General features: G+C 33.4%; 2 protein-coding genes across 3 annotated transcripts; both read left to right on the forward strand.

Annotated features, from left to right (window-relative positions):
• Positions 1–318: 318 nt before the first annotated feature.
• On the forward strand, positions 319–4,389 carry LOC7457727 (E3 ubiquitin-protein ligase SIS3). Of its 2 annotated transcripts, none has more exons than XM_024586055.2 (10): positions 319–601; positions 723–761; positions 1,122–1,188; positions 1,279–1,352; positions 1,927–2,065; positions 2,147–2,239; positions 2,386–2,451; positions 2,535–2,654; positions 3,104–3,217; positions 3,679–4,389. In XM_024586055.2, exons 1-10 carry the CDS (start codon positions 573–575, stop codon positions 4,078–4,080), a joined length of 1,143 nt encoding a protein of 380 aa, XP_024441823.2. In that variant the 5' UTR covers positions 319–572; the 3' UTR covers positions 4,081–4,389. The 2 variants fall into 2 exon arrangements, with proteins under 2 accessions (XP_024441823.2, XP_024441825.2); XM_024586057.2 differs by having other exon boundaries at positions 320–601; positions 723–757.
• Positions 4,390–6,232: 1,843 nt separating this feature from the next.
• LOC7457728 (protein EXECUTER 2, chloroplastic) lies at positions 6,233–13,193 on the forward strand. Its single transcript, XM_002321553.4, has 11 exons — positions 6,233–6,674; positions 7,573–7,689; positions 7,808–7,873; positions 8,660–8,766; positions 8,836–8,917; positions 10,264–10,959; positions 11,750–11,876; positions 11,968–12,131; positions 12,237–12,311; positions 12,728–12,820; positions 12,906–13,193. Exons 1-11 carry the CDS (start codon positions 6,336–6,338, stop codon positions 13,005–13,007), a joined length of 1,968 nt encoding a protein of 655 aa, XP_002321589.2. The 5' UTR covers positions 6,233–6,335; the 3' UTR covers positions 13,008–13,193.
• The last annotated feature ends 5,272 nt before the right edge of the window (positions 13,194–18,465 follow it).

Genomic DNA, 18,465 nt, shown 5'->3' on the forward strand with positions numbered 1-18,465 from the left:
TTCTTTTTTAAGATGGATGATGAAAGGGACCAACCCACTTAGCCAACCTAACCTATTGTAAACACGTCAGCAACCCAAACCTACGTGTCAACCACTTGCTTACCTCCTTCCCATAATCCACAGCCACCCAACAATAGTTTTTTTCTTACAGAAAAAAAAAAGTTTCCACAAGTAGATGAAAAAATTCCTATGACTGCTTACTGTCTTTTACCTAAAAAGAAAAAATTCAACAAGACCCAACTTAACGCCGTCAATTAACGTGACCCCAAATCTCTCCGTCAACAACCTATCCTTCCTTAGTTCCATTATTATTATTATTATTACACTTGTCTCACTCTCTCTGCTGTTTTCAATAAACTCTCTTTAATCCAGTTTCAGTTACTAATAATTACTGCATTTAGTAAAAAAAAACATAGGACTCCGTAGATGAAAGATTCTGATTCATTTCTCGTACCTGATGAGATTACGAGGATTGTTTGTCACTGATTCACATACAGAAACACTCTCACTCCCAATCTTTCTTGTAATAAGTCTTTCTTTCCTTTTTTTCTCATAGGGTTTTCCAGTTAGTTATGGCAATTAGAGGAGTCGATTTCAAGTGGTTTGTCCTCAATCTTTCCTTCTAATTATCTTAACTATATCTTTAGATATTGGACCGGTGGGTGCCTACCCTTTTGTTTCAAGATTTTTGTTTTCATGTTGAAAAAGATTGGGTTTTGCAGGTACGATGGCTTCTTCTTGTCAATGCTTGCAACAAGTGCGTATCCTTTTTATTATGTTCACATTTTAAATTTTGGCATTCATATAATTCAGGGTTTTCATTTTATTTCTTTAATTCCCAAGAAAGTTTGAATCTTTGAGTGTGGTTTCTATGGTACCAGCTAGCTAGGCTCTTGCTTAACCTTCTTGTTTGTGGCTTTCTTTTGGTGATTATTTAACATCAATCTCTTACTATCTTTTCTTGGTTTTTTATTTTAACCGTTTGGTTTTGAAGAAAAACTCTGCATTTTTTGAAATTCCAAAGAAAGTTAGATCATGAATTGAGTTCTAAACGATTATTTTATGGGAATTGATAGTTAGGTTTACGTTGTTTGTTCTTTCTTTGACAATGTTACTGATAGAATCATCGTTGCCATCAATTGGAAGCGTTACCGTCTTTGTACATACCCTTTGCACATATGGATAATGGTAGGTTGTTCGATCTAATTCTTGTTCAAACTAATTATGTGAATTCAATGGTTTTCTTTTGCATCTCATTTCTAACTTTTGTTGGTTCAGGTTGACTACACTACCGTTTTTGTGTTTCGCTTGTTGATGTTCATAGATAATGGACTTGCTGCTGGAATGGGATTGTAAGGCCTGGCCTTATACACCTTGTCATTAATGTTTTTAGTGATGGGTTTCTGCTACTTTAGATGAGAATTCTGCATGTTATGTTATTTTAAAGATTTTGGAGAGATTTCAAGAAAGAAATTTGCTCAAAATGAGATATTGGATTGACACCCATATCATCTCTGTGCTTTTGGAAAAGGATTCTGTACAATAATTTTTTTTAACACCTTTTGAAATCAAGTGACTACAGAGTTTGCTTTGTTTTAATTGGTTTAATCCTGTTTTCATGTGAGTGAAGTCTTTCACAATGTTGTAGAAACTTGTTGTTAACAATTTGTTTTTCACTGTCATTTGGTCGAATTGAATGGTTTGAGAATATTGTTTGCATCAGTCTAATGCATGTTCTTTTACTGAAAGTTTAAAAAGGCACTTTGTAAGCTGAATCTTGCCTAATAAGTTTTTTTTTTTTTTTTTTATCTATTTCACTTCCTTGTAGGGATTTTGGGTGGCAGCAGAGATATACCTGTTTCATCAATTTTACTTCCTTGTATAGATAATAAGTTGTTCTTTTTTATCTATTTTATTTCCTTGTAGGGATTTTGGGTGGCAGCAGAGATATGCCCGTTTTTGTGGAAGAATTGTGGTTCTTTCAATTCTCTCTCTGCTACTATATCCATTTCTTTGGGCTTGGACTATAATTGGCACACTCTGGTTCACAAATGCAAGAGATTGTGTAAGTTCTTTTTTATATTCCTTGATATTGTCATCTGATGACAATTTTAATTCTGGAGGTGATATATTTAACTTCTTGCAGTTACCAGAAGAAGGTCAGAAATGGGGTTTTCTTATATGGTTGCTTTTCAGCTACTGTGGACTCATTGGTATCGCTTGCATCTCTGTTGGAAAGGTTATCATAGCTCCTTGTACTTCTATTTCTCTATTTAATTTTACATTCTATTGTTTACCCTGATATCCAAATCATTCTACTCATTGATGCTTTCTTATTTTCACATGCCCCTTCTTATCCTCGACTTGTTTAATGTTCTTTTCTAGTGGTGGGTACGAAGACAAGCACATCACTTGCGTGCTCAGCAGGGCATTCCTATTTCAGAATATGGGGTAATGGTTCATTCATCTCGAGTATTGAAGTTTATTATTGCTTCTTTCACAATTTCTTTTAATCATCCTACTCGTGAATCCAGGTTTTGGTTGATTTGATCCGGGTGCCAGATTGGGCATTTGAAGCTGCAGGTCAAGAAATGAGAGGTATGGGCCAAGATGCTGCTGCGTACCAACCTGGACTCTACTTGACTCCCACTCAGGTAGGTGCCTGTCACTATTAAGGGCTATGATTTATATGATTGCCATTTATTCTTCATTTTAACCCGGACAACATCGTGCACATTCATGTTTTTATTATAACCTAAAAATACAGTACTTCAGGTTTCAAGTGCTCATTGGTGATTGAATGTGATCCAAATTATTACGTCACAGTATGGATTAACCTTAATAGGGAAGGGCATCCAAGGGGAAAAGGGACTGTGAAGAAATTTTATTTTAACTCTTTGTTTGTGTCGGTGTGCTCTCATATTTTTGGAGGATGTCTAAGTTAATGCATAATATTATTGGACTTTAGGGTCATATGATTCCAATCCTTTCCAGTAGCTTACAGTAATATTTTTGAAGAAATCTGGTCGTGTAAACATTCTAAATTGGCATAAACTTTTTATTAGTTTATAATTCTGTTTCTGGTTCTGTTGTCTTTTCATAGAGAGAAGCAGTGGAGGCACTCATTGAAGAACTTCCAAAGTTCAGGCTCAAGGCTGTTCCAACTGATTGCAGTGAATGCCCCATCTGCCTTGAAGAGTTCCATGTAGGGAATGAGGTAGATATTTTTTTTATACTTGTCCAGTTGCCGTAGGGGAGGTCTATTCCACTGCAGAAATAGCCCTTCATGCTTAAAAAAGCTGCCGTTATTTTTTATTGAGTTTTTAAATAGAACTTCAGGTATAGTGTAGGTTGGTTACAACTCCAGAAGGAAAAACTTACCTGCTTTACTCCCACTGAATATATTCCAACTATTTTAGCTCAGAGTAATTTAGCCACCAAGTCATTTGATTGCATATTAGACCACCTGTAAAAATGACAATGAAGAAAATTATCACTTTGACATAGTAATGGAAGGTTGGTTCTGGTAGTTAAACCTCATGCAAAATATTTCATTTCATATTGTCTTTACATAATTGGTTTGTTACCTGTTAGAGTTGACAAATAGCACAGGGCCACATGCTTTAGGGAAATAAAACACAGTTGAACTACCAAAGTTCCTTACTAGTTATGTTGCAGGTTCGTGGCCTGCCTTGTGCACATAATTTCCATGTTGAATGCATTGACGAGTGGCTTCGACTGAATGTGAAATGTCCACGGTGTCGCTGCTCAGTCTTCCCAAATCTTGACCTTAGTGCCTTGTCTAATCTCCTTGCCGATTCTGAAAGATCTCCTGCCACCCCAACAACCAACCGTTATGTGAGAACTGTGCCTTTCAGCCAAATCTATCTGTTGAGAATGCAGGGTCTGCTCTGGCCTGTCCGAACTGAAATTGCTGGGGTGCCCACCGATGCAGATATTGATGTGGAAGCTGCTGAGAATGGAAGTATACACATGGCAACTGAGGAACCAAGAGGTGTGGAACCAGTTTCTTCAGCTGGTTGTGTGCTCGTTGGTCAGTCCACCCAACCTCATCACTAGTCTTTTTTTCTGGATTGTCGCAGTTTTACAACCTCCTAACCTTGTGCTGGGAAAAGCTAGGCTTCGCTGAATCACACTTTAATGAAAAAACCAATGCCCTCAGCTGTTTTATAACACAGAGAAAAGCAAAATTATGTTTGTCCATGACCACTGTCTAATTGTTGTGTTTATACGTGATGTACCAGAAAAGGAACCCCACTCAACAATTTACATGGGGATTTCCGGACTCAAAAATCAGTAATGATAACCTTTGTAATTTGTTAACGAGAATGGAGCTTAGATTTGCCAATATAGAATTACTATTGCGAAGTTTGTTTTGTTTTTTTTTATGAACAGCGAATTTTGGTTTAGGCGGATCGCATGTGTAGAGTACAATATTCATCCATTAATCATGAAGATATAAGCGGTGGTTCCAATATCTTGAATTTTGCATTGCTAAAACCGTGCATGATTTTCATCTCATAAAGGTTTTTTCTTTCTTTGGACAAGGTTCTGGAACGACAATTACACACAAAAAAAAAAAAAACTACTAAAAGCCCACGGTGTTTTCCGGTGGCATGTGAGGAGAAATATTGCAGATTATTGACCACTTTGTTTTTATTGCACTTAACAATTGTCTTGGCAGTGGGGTAAAGTTATTTTTATGTCATTTGATAATTAATTAGATGTATAGTATAAATGCTCGGTTGCTCTTAAAAGCTAAAAAAATTGGCCTTTTTGTCTAGGGGCATGTGTGTCTTTTCTCATTTATCTGCATAGTAAAATGATATTGGTATCCTCAAAAGCTTAAAAATATTGATCCTGCGAAAGAGAGGTTTTATTGTCTTTACATATTTTTTGTGCAGTAAAACCTTTGACTTGAAAAAATCTAAGGCTGGCTTGGGAGGGTATTTTTGTCTTGCAACATGGTTTTATTTGTAATATTTATGTGCCCGTAGGGCTAGTTTAGTAATATAAATTATTGAAATATTAAAAAATAAATAAAAGCATATTTTTTATGCATCATCGTCCTGCGCCATTCCAGAAGTGTTTGGGGAGTATTTTGGTAGTCAAAAACTGTTGATCGTTATCTCATCTGACACGTAAGGTGGCGGCGTTATTATTAGATTGGCGTGTTTGGTTATGCTAACGGCGATTCGGCGACGATGAATTTTTTTATTTCTCCCCTTCTTTTTTCTCTTTTTTCTCTCATGAGCCTTAGTATTCGTGTTTAGTTTTTAAAAATTCAGTTGTGTCCTCCAATTTATATTTGTTTTGAATTTGATCCTCATGCTTTTTGTTTTTATTTTACTGCTTCTTGAAGTTTTTTATTTTTTTAATTCCATTCCTCAACATTTAATTTCATTTAATTTTTATATTCAATCTAGTTCTCTTTCTTTTGATTATTATTTTTTTATCCTTTGTAATTTTTTTTTATTTTGACCTTTAGAATTTTATTTAATTCTTTTTTTAATTTTGGTCCTCATTTTTTATTACTTTTTTTTCTCTGTCATTTTCTTTGTTTATTTTTTTAATTTAATTCCTAATTAGTTTCTTTTAATTATTTTTTGTATAAGATTTAGTCCTTATTGTTTTGGTTTTTAATTTTTTATGATTAAGAATTTTGCTTTGTAATTTTTTTGTGTTTGTCTTTTACATTGTGTGTTTATTAGTTGATTATTCAATAATGATGTTCTAAGAAATTAGAAAGCAATTGTGTTGTTTTTTTATTTTATTTTTCTTAGAATGCTTTCTGGATTAGTATTAATATGACATTTATGTGTGCATATAAGATTTGAAGTTAAGACCTGGAATAATATTATGATAGCAGTGTTTTTTAAAAAATTGTTTTTAATTAGAAATATATTGAAAAATATTTTTATTTTTATTTTTATATTTTAAAATTTATTTTTAATATAACACAAATGATTTGAAAATATTAAAAAATAATTTAAAATAAAATAATAAAATAATTCATAATTTTTTTCAAAAATATTTTTAAAATAAAAAACAAAGACAATTCTTGCCAAATATTACTGGTTTTTTCCATTTCAAAATGACGTCGGCTAAAAATCTGAAGGCTTGCAAAAATAAAAATAAAAAATAAAAAACCGGTAAAATTTAGCCCCGTGTACATCAAAATGGATCCCACATATCCTCAGATATTCTGTTCAGCCTCCTCTCCTCCTCCTTACAAGTTTATCCTCAGATATCACAACTAGATTAGTTACCATCAAACTCCTCTCTCTCAAAAACCCACAAGCAAGCATTGAGAGATGATAGTGGGAAATAATGTACATGGAATGGGGCAATCAATAACTACAGTGCCCCAATTGAGACCCTTTTGTTGCATTGATTTCTCAGCCCCAAAATCTACCAATTTTAGCTTTCTTTTTGGTTGGGGCTGCTCGTCTTCTCCTCACAATAACAAAAAGAATCCTTCTTTCTCTCTCAATAAAACCACCCGCGAGAACTCAAACCTGCACTGCTGTTATTGCTATAATAGCAATAATAATAGTCCTAGTGCTTCTTCTGCTTTGGAGTGGGATTGGAATAGATGGAACCGCCATTTCTCTGAGATTGAACAAGCTGAAAGTTTTGCTTCTCTTCTCAAGGTGCTACCTCTTTTTTACTTTTACTAGGTTTATTTTGATGTTTTTGCGGGGGGGTTTTATTGTTGTCTGCTTAGTTGCCTTAATATGTTAAAGGGTCTAATTTGTTGTAGCTAAAAATACCAAGCTTTTGTTTTCTAATTGTAATTATTTTGGTAGGATTTTTAATTTTTTTTGGGTAATCAGTTTGCCTAATTGTGCAATTCACTAAATCTTGGTCTTTTTATTATTGGTATCGGTTCTGATCGTTTTTGTTTCTATGAATTTCGTATGTTTAATTTGGTCTTGAGGTATTTTATGGTCCTATAGGTGAAAATTTATTTCCTAGGAAAGTAAAAGTTTTCTGTTTTCAGTGAAGTGTGACATTTTTATGCAATTCAGAAGCGTGAATATTGTGGCATATAGGTGGAATTGGCCGTTTCTTCCATTCTTCTGTTTCTTGGAAGAAAAGAGCTAGGGGGTATATATGAGAAATATTGTATAGCATGACTGTTTTGAGCACAAAGTACATGAGAGATATAGCAGAATCTGAAAATTGTTTTAATTTATTTATTGTGATGCTAGTGTGTAAGCTTTTATCGTGTATCGGGTATTTTTAGAGCCAATGTGTTCTGATATGCCCATCTGATAATTGACTCTGCAAAAACTTGTAGATTGCCAATCAACTTTTGAAAATCAAAGTACTGTTTTTCCTCTACAATGAAGTAAGATTACATGCCTGATGAGTGATGAATTATGACTGCATATTAAGCATTTATTTGTCTCTGGTAATGGTCTCAAGTAATTTGGATCTGTCCATTTCCATTTGTAGCTGCTCAGATATCAAAGGAAGAAGTTCTAGCACATCCATATTCCATATTTCTTGTTTTTTTATTTATTTAATTGAATGCCATTTTCTCAGTTTCAACTGGAAGATGCAATTGAAAATGAGGACTTCCAAGAGGCTGCAAAGTTGAAAATAGCCATTGCTGAAGCTACGTCAAAGGATAATGTAGCCCAAATAATGTCTCAACTGAAGGTTTGAGCTCTATATGGGGCATTAGAACTGTGTGCATAGAATTCTATACCAGTCCCTTGAAGTCTGGACCTGGATGCATAACTTTTGGCTCTTACTAAAAACCTTCTGTTATCTGCAGAATGCAGTAGATGAAGAACGATACCATGATGCTTCAAGATTGTGTAAATATACAGGAAGTGGATTGGTAATTACAGTAGCATCTACACTATTGTTGATTCTTACTCTTACAGTTAGAGATCATCTGCTTTAGGTTTTCAAGTGAAATTGTCAATTGGCATTTCTTGTCCTGGATGGAAGGGCTGGAGAATAAATATAGTAAACTGCATTCTTAGACAAGAATTAAAGAAATTTGTTTTGGTTGCACCCCTGTTGTTTAACTACAAAGGGGATAAACTAGTTTAGGTTGCTTCCTTTGGAGGCATGGCTTCCTGAGATTTTATGTGAAAGCCTTCAACTATTAGTATGGACTGGTTGCTTTTTATTACAGGGCTCCTAGATTTTTTTTTTGTGACTTTATTCATGTCCTGTTTGATTTCATATTTCTTTTACCTTCATGAGTTTTTCTGTTGGAGTGTAGATTTAGCCTAACAAAGTAGATCACATATTGTTTCATGCGGGCTATCAACCAACAAAATTAGATCACATAATTTTGTTTAATCTTCCTGCAATTGACTTGTTGGGAAAAAACAATTCCCATTAGTGGCAGTACTGACACTTTGCATGAAATATTGTCCTCAAGTGTCTGCCTTGTATCATTATGTCACTGTATTAATCTCACAACCACACCTGTTAACATTTCCTTGTGATGGCACTGTATGGGTCTTTATCAGATGATAATTATTAAACATGACTGGTTTCAACCATATAAGAAGAATATTGAAAACCAATTAAAACTCTCCTTTCATGTTCAAAGATCAGTCCTTTGTCTTTCTTGCAATGTCAACTTAACTTCTATTCTTTGAGTTAACAGGTAGGTTGGTGGGTGGGCTACTCATCGGATTCTGATGATCCCTTTGGCAGACTGGTTCGCATAACACCAGATGTGGGCAGATTTGTTGGCCGGAGTTATACTCCAAGGTAATCTTTGTTGTCTTGATTAATGTTTGATGCACTGGAGCAATTTTTGTAAAATCTCGTTTGCTGCAGGCAGTTGGTCAATTCATCTCCTGGAACTCCATTGTTTGAAATTTTTGTGGTCAAAGATGAAGAAGAAAAGTATGTTATGCAGGTGAGCCACAATTTCCTTTTAGATTGTACCTCAATTCAAATTCTCTAGTTATCGACCAAATTGAGTTTGTTGACTTCATACTCTGCATTGCTAATATGAAGAGTCATGGGACGGGATGATACTCACTTTGTTGATGTGCTCATACTGATTCGGGACTAGTAAGAGCAGACAGCGCACATGCACAGAATGTCAGAACTGCAATATGAATTTGCTGTGAGGCACATGCCAAGTGGTTATGCTTAAAATTTATTGTGATAATCAAGTTCTGCAAATTTTGTAATCTAGAATACCCATTGATTACAGAACAAGTCTTTATGGTGTGTGAGCTTGTAAACAACATGCATGTGACACATTGTGCAGCTCTGTTTATTCTTTAGGAGTTGCAATGATGTTTTGTTGATCAGCTGATCAAAGAGAGTCAAATGAATCAACTCTCTGTTGAGCTAATCTCCTTTCTCTTATTTTCTTTATGAACTCCAAGGTAGCATTTGGTTACTGTCTTGAGATGGAAAAGACAAAGACAGTGTAGGCAAAGGGGATATGTCTCCCTATATTGTTTGTTTCTGTTTTGAAAGTACAAAAATCCACTCAAAAATTATCTTGGAGACAAATTTATTTTATGTCTCCATTTTTGCCTTTTCAACCAATCATGTTTCCATTTCCACTGTCTCTATCTCATAGTTCCGGTTAGCCATTAGGAGGGTTTTTGTCATTGGGTGAAGATTTCCCTTTTGGCTTATGATGGTTGGCCTGCTAATATGCATCTGAATTTAGGAGTACAGTGCTAAAGTTTAAAGATATGTAGCATACTGTGTTGATGTTGGCATGTAGTGTTGGGCATGGAGAAAATTATAGTAATTGTCAGCAAATGCTAAAAGGAAAACTGTCAATTACTTTTCTTTATATTTCCTTTTGCTTTGTTGGATATGTATGTTTGTATTGTAATTGTCAGCAAATGTTAAAAGGAAAACTGTCAATTACTTTTCTTTATATGTTGGATATTTATGTTTGTATACACATAGACATTGATGTGTCCATGCATGAATGTATGCATGTGCGGTGTTCATATATGTGTCGGAACTATATGTTATTGTGATGAAAACAATGAGAATTTCCAAGAAGGATCTTATTATAGGTGGAGATGTTTTGACAAGTTCTGAGAATCTCCAACAAGAAGGATCTTATATAGGTGAAAGTGTTTCAGAAGTTTGTAATTTTTGTTTTAGCCATTTTCATTCTTCTAGTCACGTGGCATCTCCTCAGTGGAGTATCTGGTCTTGGATCTTCAGTTCTATTTAATATTTCTTATGAAATGTCCAATTTTCTGACATTGCATTTGTTGACAGGTAGTATGTCTGCAACGAGCTAAAGGAAGTTCAACAAACTCCTCAAGTTCCCCATCCAAATCTGCACAAGTTCCATCCACTTCCAAAGCTGAGAATGCATCTGTAGTGGATGTTCAGGCAAATGATGTTAAGGTAGAGAAAAGTGAGGAGAAGAGCATAAATATTGAAGAAGCAACTGAGGAAGGGATAAAAAGTGTGATAAATTTTCTCAAAGATAAGATTCCAGGGTTGAAAGTAAAAGTCATGAATGTTAATGCTACAGGGGAAGTGATGGAGGATAGTGATTCTGTGAAGCAGTTGATGCAAGAAGATGGTGATAAAACAGGTTCCAGTGAAAATTCAGAAGATGATGCCAGTAATTTAGAAGAGATACAGCCTGATGAGGATGCTTTGGAAGGCACTAATGATTCGTCAAAGGATGGAAAGGATTTAGACACGAAGCTTTTTATTGGTGGGGTTGTGCATAACAATGAAGATACACCAAGCAAGGATGAGAATGTGCGTCTTCCAGCTGAAATTAAAAATATAGAGAAAGATTCTTTTACACTACATTTTCAAGGAAGTCTAGATTCTGGCAGTAAAGAAAGTAAAGCATCCAAGGCAAAAGTGGCATCTTTAGCAGCCAAAGGTGTTTCTGAGCTTATGCCTTCAGATATTGCCAAGGCATTTTGGGGTGCTGACAAAGTTTCTTCAAAGGTGAGATTAATGCACTAGATTCAGGAATTTTGATCGTTGGAGGGTTTTCATACCATTTACATGACATCTTCCAATTGTTGTTATAGAAGTCACTCTTGATATAGATAGGAATTTTAGTTTCTTTGGGGTACTGAACAATATCTTACATCAGGCTTCCTTGGAGAAAAAGAAAAAGGGTGCACTGTTACCTGGAAAAATTTGGCACTTATAACCATTACATGCCATCTTCCCAACCATTAGTACATATAATATACTAGATTTTTCCTGTGGGGCCCCTGTCATCTAAGATGCCATGTTTAGACAGAATTCTCAATTGATCTCATGTGCCATGGTGGAAATTTCCATCCATTTGTATCATCAATTGTGACAGGTGGGGCCAACTATACTAGTAACATTCAAACAATTTTTTTTCAGGGATCTAAGTGGTACCTTTCATGAACTGTGAGGACAAATTTGCCTGTTATCCTTTCTGAACACTCTGTTCAAGATAGAAGACTGTTGGTTTTCATTTACGTTTTGCCTTAGTGCCAGAAAAAACCTCTCTATTTTTTCAAAACTTTGTGTGAATACCTTCACTGTGAAGATGGTGAAGTTTTTATCTTGTTGTTTCAGCTTCAGATTGGACAATCTGAATAGTTTGTTTTTCTTCTTCCTTAATGCTGAATGGATATTGATAACCGAAGTTTGAGAATTGTTTGAGGATCAAAAATCTTAGATGCAGCCAATCTACTTGATTGTATCACTTTATTTTGTTGACAGTCAGTGATTATTTTGTTCATTTTATTCTCAGGTTTCTAGAAATGTCCGTGAAATAGTCAAACTTGCTGTTAGTCAGGCACAGAAGCAAAGCAGTTTATCTGAGTATACAACTTTCAGTAGAATTACAACTTCTAATAGCAGTTTAGATCCATTTGATGGTGAGTTTCTGTACACATGTTTTTCTATCTTTTGATTTAAGTAATAAAAGATGTGTATTATTGATGCTATAATCTGTTGGTTGAATTGTAGGCCTGTATGTTGGTGCATTTGGACCTTATGGGACTGAGATAGTGCAATTGAAGCGTAAATATGGTCATTGGAATAATGGAGATGACCAGTCATCAGATGTGGAGTTCTTTGAGTATGTTGAGGCAGTGAAGCTAACTGGGGATCTTAATGTCCCCGCTGGCCAGGTTTGCATTTTTTTTTTATTACTTGAAGTTTGGCCATCGCGCTTAATTTTTATATGCTAGCAATGTAAAATTTATGCTGACCAATTTACCAACTACAAAGTTTAGGTCACATTTCGTGCTAGAATTGAGAAGGGAAGACGCAATTCCAACCGCGGGATGTATCCAGATGAATTGGGAGTGGTAATTATACTTGCTAGAGGATCTCTCTCTATCTATCTCTGAGCACAAATATAGCTTGGTCAAGGCCATTGTTGTTATCTTTGTTTCTGTTCTCCTTTCCATTGCATTTTTCCTTCACCCAAAATTCTTGAAATTCACAACGTAATGGAACTTTTGATAACCCATGAAAGAAGCCTTTTTTTTCCTGAATGTTGAAACAAGTAGTTCTTTGGAAATGTGTAGTGATTGCACCACTGTCTCGTGAAAAACACGAGGAAAGTTAATTCTCTTTATCTAATAATCCTACAGTTCTACAATGCGGACTATGAACAACTATAGGCCAGGCATTTCTGAGTACTTCTCACATTATTTGTCACATCACAAACTTGACCAGGAAATCTAAAAGTGCATGCAATTGTTTGTAAAATTCTATCCAGGTGGCAAGCTACAAAGGTCAAGGAAGAATAGCAGAGTTTGGCTTCAAGAATCCACAATGGGTTGATGGTGAACTTCTTCAACTTAATGGCAGGGTAATAAAAGTACTCAAGATATTTGCTAGCGTTCTTCTTGTCTTTATTTGTAGTTTTTCTCAACTCCTTCCATTACTTCATTTAGGGCATCGGACCATATGTCAAAGGGGCAGATCTTGGTTTCCTTTATGTCGTTCCTGAACAAAGTTTCCTTGTGCTGTTTAACCGGTTGAAACTACCAGACTAAACCACATTTATTATCATCGGAAGAACGTGTCGGCTCAATACTGAAGGGAGAGTTCCTGTGTAAACCACGTGTGACAAATGCAGCTTCATCCTATTACTAAGCCTACATATATTTTTTATAATCTTTAGTGACAGGCAGTTTTCGTTGTAGATGCCTTTCACCTATATATTATTCGCCTTTTCTTCATCTCTGAGGTCTATATATGAAGTGTGATGCTTTCCAAGGGTTAGTAGACAGTTCAATATGTCCTGCTTTCTTTTCCTAACAAACAATAATGCGAAGCTTTTGAAGGGATTTCTTTATGGACGATTACAAGCATTGGAAAAGCCATTTGACTGGGTTGCTCCTCTGAAGGTAAAAAAAAAAAAAAAAAAATCACTTAATGATTATGAGGCTTGTAGTACAGCAACTTGATTTTGATGCACGTGTGCTTAATCATTCTGTGAAATGATTGTTCATGGAAGAGAGCATTGACAATTATGAGTCACTGATAAAGCTATCAGCATCAATGTGCTCTCTGCAATGAAAGGAATTCTTTTGAGTATTTGAAAATGTTGCAGCGATTAACTAAACAGATACTAAATGGGGAGTGAAATTAATTTCTCAAAAGTAAAAAAAGCAAAGAATGCCGCTGGTATTAAAGTAATCTCTTTGTGAAGAAGAAGGGTGTGACTAATGCTGATAATTTGGAGAGAGAGAGAGAGAGAGAGAGAGAGAGAGAGAGAGAGAGATTTGATGCTTTTCTTGTGGCTTTTGGGGGTATATTCTCAATCTTCTCATACAACCAATTGGCTAGCTTGTTGATTGAACTAAGAAAGGTGTGAAGCAGACCCACTTGCCAAGATCCACTATCTAATAGGGTTTCTTCTCAAGGTTGTTTTTGTACGCGTACGAGTGCTGGGGGTGATATGCAAGCAAGTCTAAGAAAACGAAAAGGCAAGAATTCATGCCTTTAGCCTAAGGGAAAGCCCACTGTGTAAAAGCTCCATTGGAAGAACTTTACTTTAAGAAACGCTAAAGAACTCTACTTTTGCCCACTGTATAAAAGACTCCATTGATAAAGCTCACCCTGTACTCTTTTTTTCTTTTTCTTTTTGAAATAGAGGATGAAACATGGAATCCATTAAAAAGATAGCTGGAGCATTACAGGTATAATGACCTAATAAAGATCCTACTGATCTAGAAAGGGTTCTAATAATACAAGAATACAAGAATATCCAACTCGATAATCAAAGGGAAAACAAAACAAGAGGACACGCTCCGTCGTCCATATTATTGGCCTTTATTACTCCCGTCTACAAATACATATAAATGTCTTCCTTCTCTATACAATTTCCTTGGGATATTTGCAAATGCATCTAAGCCCACGATATTTGGCAGTTCAGAACTACAGTCCGGGAAGGCAAGGATTGGAGCTAGACGGACGGTAACCAACCCTATACATCTGTAACTCTAATAACTCTATAGTTTGGTATATATTGATTAAATCTAAAAAAAATTTCAAATGCAACTTAAAATATAAAAAAACCTATTTTATTCTTTACATGTATTATTGTCGAACTTATAATTTTTTTAAAAAAATTGGATATAATTTTTTTCATTTTGATTTATATTGAGTGTCGAAATTAATAATATTGTAATAACTATGGTTATAAAACTTGGACTAGCCTAGCACGTCTGTTCGGAACTGGATAGATCTAGGATCTGGATCTGTCTAGTTTAAAGACTAAATAGTGGAAGGATGAATCACACCTAACCTAGTCAAAAACTCAGGTTGACCTGGGATAAAACATGGGTCAAAATCAATCAATTTTTTTTTAATTTTGTTGGTCAAAATGAGGTTCCTTTGATTTAAAAAAAAAATTAGGTCAACTCGGGTTGATCCTCCAAACTTGTGACCCTGGTATTGCCCTAGTTGAAACTTTAAAACTATGCTAATAACAACTTTTATTCTAATATTGACTCGAGTCAACCTAGGTTGACCCTTCCAACTCATGACCCGAGTCTTGTCCCAAGTCGACTCTCTATTTAGATTTTTAAACTATGATAATAACTATTTTTATTCTTACATTGATCTAAATTAACCCGGGTTAATTCTCCAGACCCATAACTCAGTTCTTGCCCCGGGTTGACCCGCAAGTCGTGTTTTAAAACTATAATAATAACCACTTTTATTTTTACATCGACTTGACTTAACCTAGGTTGACTCTCTCAATCTAGGACTCGAGCTTTATCCTCGGCAGACCTTTGAGTCGAGTTTTAAAATAATAATAATAATAATAATAATAATAATAATCATTATCATTACGTTGACCCATGTCAACGATCAAGTAGACTCGTGCCCCAGGCCTTGTCCTAGGTCAATTCAATGAGCATTGTCCCTAGTCGACCCCTGAGTTGGGTCACCACTCGTAAGTCAATATGATAGGTTAATAAAAGAAGTTTGAGTTAAAAAAATAGAGAAATGATTGACTTAGGTTTACCTAAACAAAACTCGAGTTGACCCGTGATCTAAGTAAAACCCGTTGATTTTATTTTCTCATTTTGATCTTTTTTTAAAAAAATTCTTAATTTTATATGAAGGGCAATATAGTCATTTCATAAATAACAATCCTTGTGCAAATAATTAAACAAGTTTATCCTATCTTTTTTAGTGGAAAAACAATTTATCCACTAGAACAACATAGGAAATAACAAAAAATAATTTTGAACTCTTAAAAATACACCAAATAACTTCACAAAAACATTTATAATGCCTGGTATACCAAACACTTCTTAATTTATATATTTATATATTGATTTGGTTGGTAAGTCTCTTTTTCATTATTGGCTATCTATCTTTTTCTTTTTAAAAATTTCTCTTTTTAAATTTCATATATCACCTTCTAAAATCACATGTTAATAAAATTAATATAAAGACTCTTTACACAATAATTTTATTTTTTTAAGTTATATTTAAATAGTAATACCTAAATGTACTTTGAAATAATATTAGATACTTGATTCGAGCTTCATCATGGGTGAAATATTTTTTTTTCAAAAAGCATTGTATACACGAGTTTTTTCAATATGATTTTGTAGTTAAAAGAATTCTAATAAAAAATCAAAAAGTTTATGCATACATGTAATCAAATAAATCGATAACTATGTGTGTTAATAAATGAAAAAAAAGCCATAAACAATAAATAAAAATAAAATTGGAAAAATTGAAAGACAAGTGTAAATTAAGATATTTAATCTCGCAAGACGGAATATTTACTTGATTGTTTTTGCTAATTTTTTTAATAATTGTTTTTTCAATTAAATGATAATAAAAATAGACACACACATTAAATTGATTGAATAAAATAAAATGAAAAAAAAACATTATACAAGGTTACACATATTAAAAATATTATCTTAAAATAAATATTTTTATTTTAAAACTAAAGTTCATCTATACAAAATATAAAAAAAAATATAAATAAATTAGAAAAACCTCTTCAAAAATTAAATACATATAAAATAAACAAAAAATAAATATGATTTAAAAGAGGCTCTCTAAACAAAATAAAAAAGAGAGAGAATGAGTATTAATTTAAATATAAATAAAAAAATAATTATAAAAAAAACATATAAAAAAGCATTATTATTTAAAAAAATAGAAAAAAAAATGTTTTACTTTTAAAAAGAAATAGCTAGGTGTTGTTAAAAGCCTAGCATGCTAGCTTAGTCCGCCTAGCCCATTTTGTTAGGGCTTGTGCCTAAACAGACTCGCCCGACTAGGGTTTTTTTATGTTTTTTTAGCTAGGGCGGTCATCCGTCCCAATTTTTTTGAAAACAAAATTCAGATAACGCATTGTTTGTATTGCCCAATTTTAATGACCGAAAAAACATAGCTAATGGTTTTTTCGACCAAGAAACCAAAATTTCAACCTATTTTTTACTCAAAACACCTACAAAACATCATAGACAACATGATAAACTCATTTGTAGTCTCAAAAAACCAAAAAAAATAATCTCAAAACCCAAAATTAACTCGAAACAAAAAATCTTAAAAATCTTACTTAGATCTGATTTTTTAAAAAACTAAAATTGACTTTTTCTTATAATTTTGAAAACTGAAGGGACATAATATTTATAATTTATAAAGTATAAGGATTACAATAAATATTTTTCCCAAACGTTTTAAAACCACCCATTCCCTACTTTGATACCATGACTTTTAATTTAACTTTTTTCCAACTTATAATTTGGTTGAATAAGAGCCAAATTAAAAAAAAAAAGGGAAAAAGAAAGAAAAAGGACGATAAAAATGGCACTATAAATAGTTTGTTTACAGTGCTTTATGAGTGGATACACATTGCACTTTGCACAGTTATTCCCCCTGCATTTTATGTTTTTTAGTTAATATTTATTTAAGAATTAAAAAAAAATAAAAATATCAGGTTGCGTGATAAGACAGGTGAACTCTTCACTTATTCCTACCGACTCAGATAAAACCAAGCTGAGGGACCTCAATTTACCAGGTAAAAGCTAATCTAAACGAATTGGAAGATCTCTGCATTAAATAAATGAATGAAGTAATTTCACGTTACTTTGGTCCCATGTCTTTTTTTTTTTAATTTTTTTTTCTAGTAGGAAGAGAAAATTAAATTATGCGGTCATGAGCAAAATTACTAATAATTTTTTTTTATAATTATTATTTATTTTGTTCTTATTATTTTTTTATTGAATTTTTTATCTATCAAATTTGATCCTTATTCTTTTGATTGTTACTTATTTTATTTGAAATAATTTATGAAATGTTAATTATTATTATTTTAATTTCTTCATCTTTTATTTTTATTTTATTTTTTAGATTTGATTTCTATTATTTATTTTATTTGAGATAATTTATGAAATTATGTTTTTTTTTCAATTTCATCCTCATTCAACTTTTTAATTTGTAAGATTTGTTCCTCATTATTTTAATAAAATTGAAAAAATAAAATATTAATAAGTTATTTTCCAGTTCATTTTCCATAACATAATCAAACACTGGAAAATATTTTTCAATTTATTTTTCATTACACTACCAAATATCGAAAAATAATTCACTTTTCTGGAATTCACTTTCTAAAAAAAAAATTATTTTTCAATAAATAAATGGGGTTTTAATTGAAAATAATTTAAAAACTGTTTTTAAAAGTAAAAACAAACACACCTTTCTTCATTTATGTGTATAATAAATAATAAATAAATTCTGTTGCCGTGTCTGTCCCTCGGTAGTGCGCTCTATTTAACGTGGAATCTCTCAGTCTCTTTAAGTAAAACTGTTTCTAATCAACTATAAATCAACGGTACCTTCATAGCATTCCATCCAATAGTCAGGTGCCACATCACATAAAACACAGCTACGCTTGACCTGTTTCCTGTTTATTCTACGATTTACCTCACTTCATTCAACCCCTCCAATAGCAGAGCATAGCTCCTCTTT

The sequence above is a fragment of the Populus trichocarpa genome, chromosome 15 (genome assembly GCF_000002775.5).
Source record: "Populus trichocarpa isolate Nisqually-1 chromosome 15, P.trichocarpa_v4.1, whole genome shotgun sequence".
In the NCBI taxonomy this organism is placed as follows: Eukaryota; Viridiplantae; Streptophyta; class Magnoliopsida; order Malpighiales; family Salicaceae; genus Populus; species Populus trichocarpa.

Coding starts and splice junctions, on each gene's coding strand:
- LOC7457727 (XM_024586055.2), top strand. CDS start 573: ATGGCAATTAGAGGAGTCGATTTCAAGTG. Junction 2,240..2,385: donor CTTGCATCTCTGTTGGAAAG/GTTATCATAGCT, acceptor GTTCTTTTCTAG/TGGTGGGTACGAAGACAAGC. Junction 2,452..2,534: donor TTCCTATTTCAGAATATGGG/GTAATGGTTCAT, acceptor TCGTGAATCCAG/GTTTTGGTTGATTTGATCCG.
- LOC7457728 (XM_002321553.4), top strand. CDS start 6,336: ATGATAGTGGGAAATAATGTACATGGAATGGGGCAATCAATAACTACA. Junction 12,312..12,727: donor ATCCAGATGAATTGGGAGTG/GTAATTATACTT, acceptor AATTCTATCCAG/GTGGCAAGCTACAAAGGTCA. Junction 12,821..12,905: donor TTCTTCAACTTAATGGCAGG/GTAATAAAAGTA, acceptor TACTTCATTTAG/GGCATCGGACCATATGTCAA.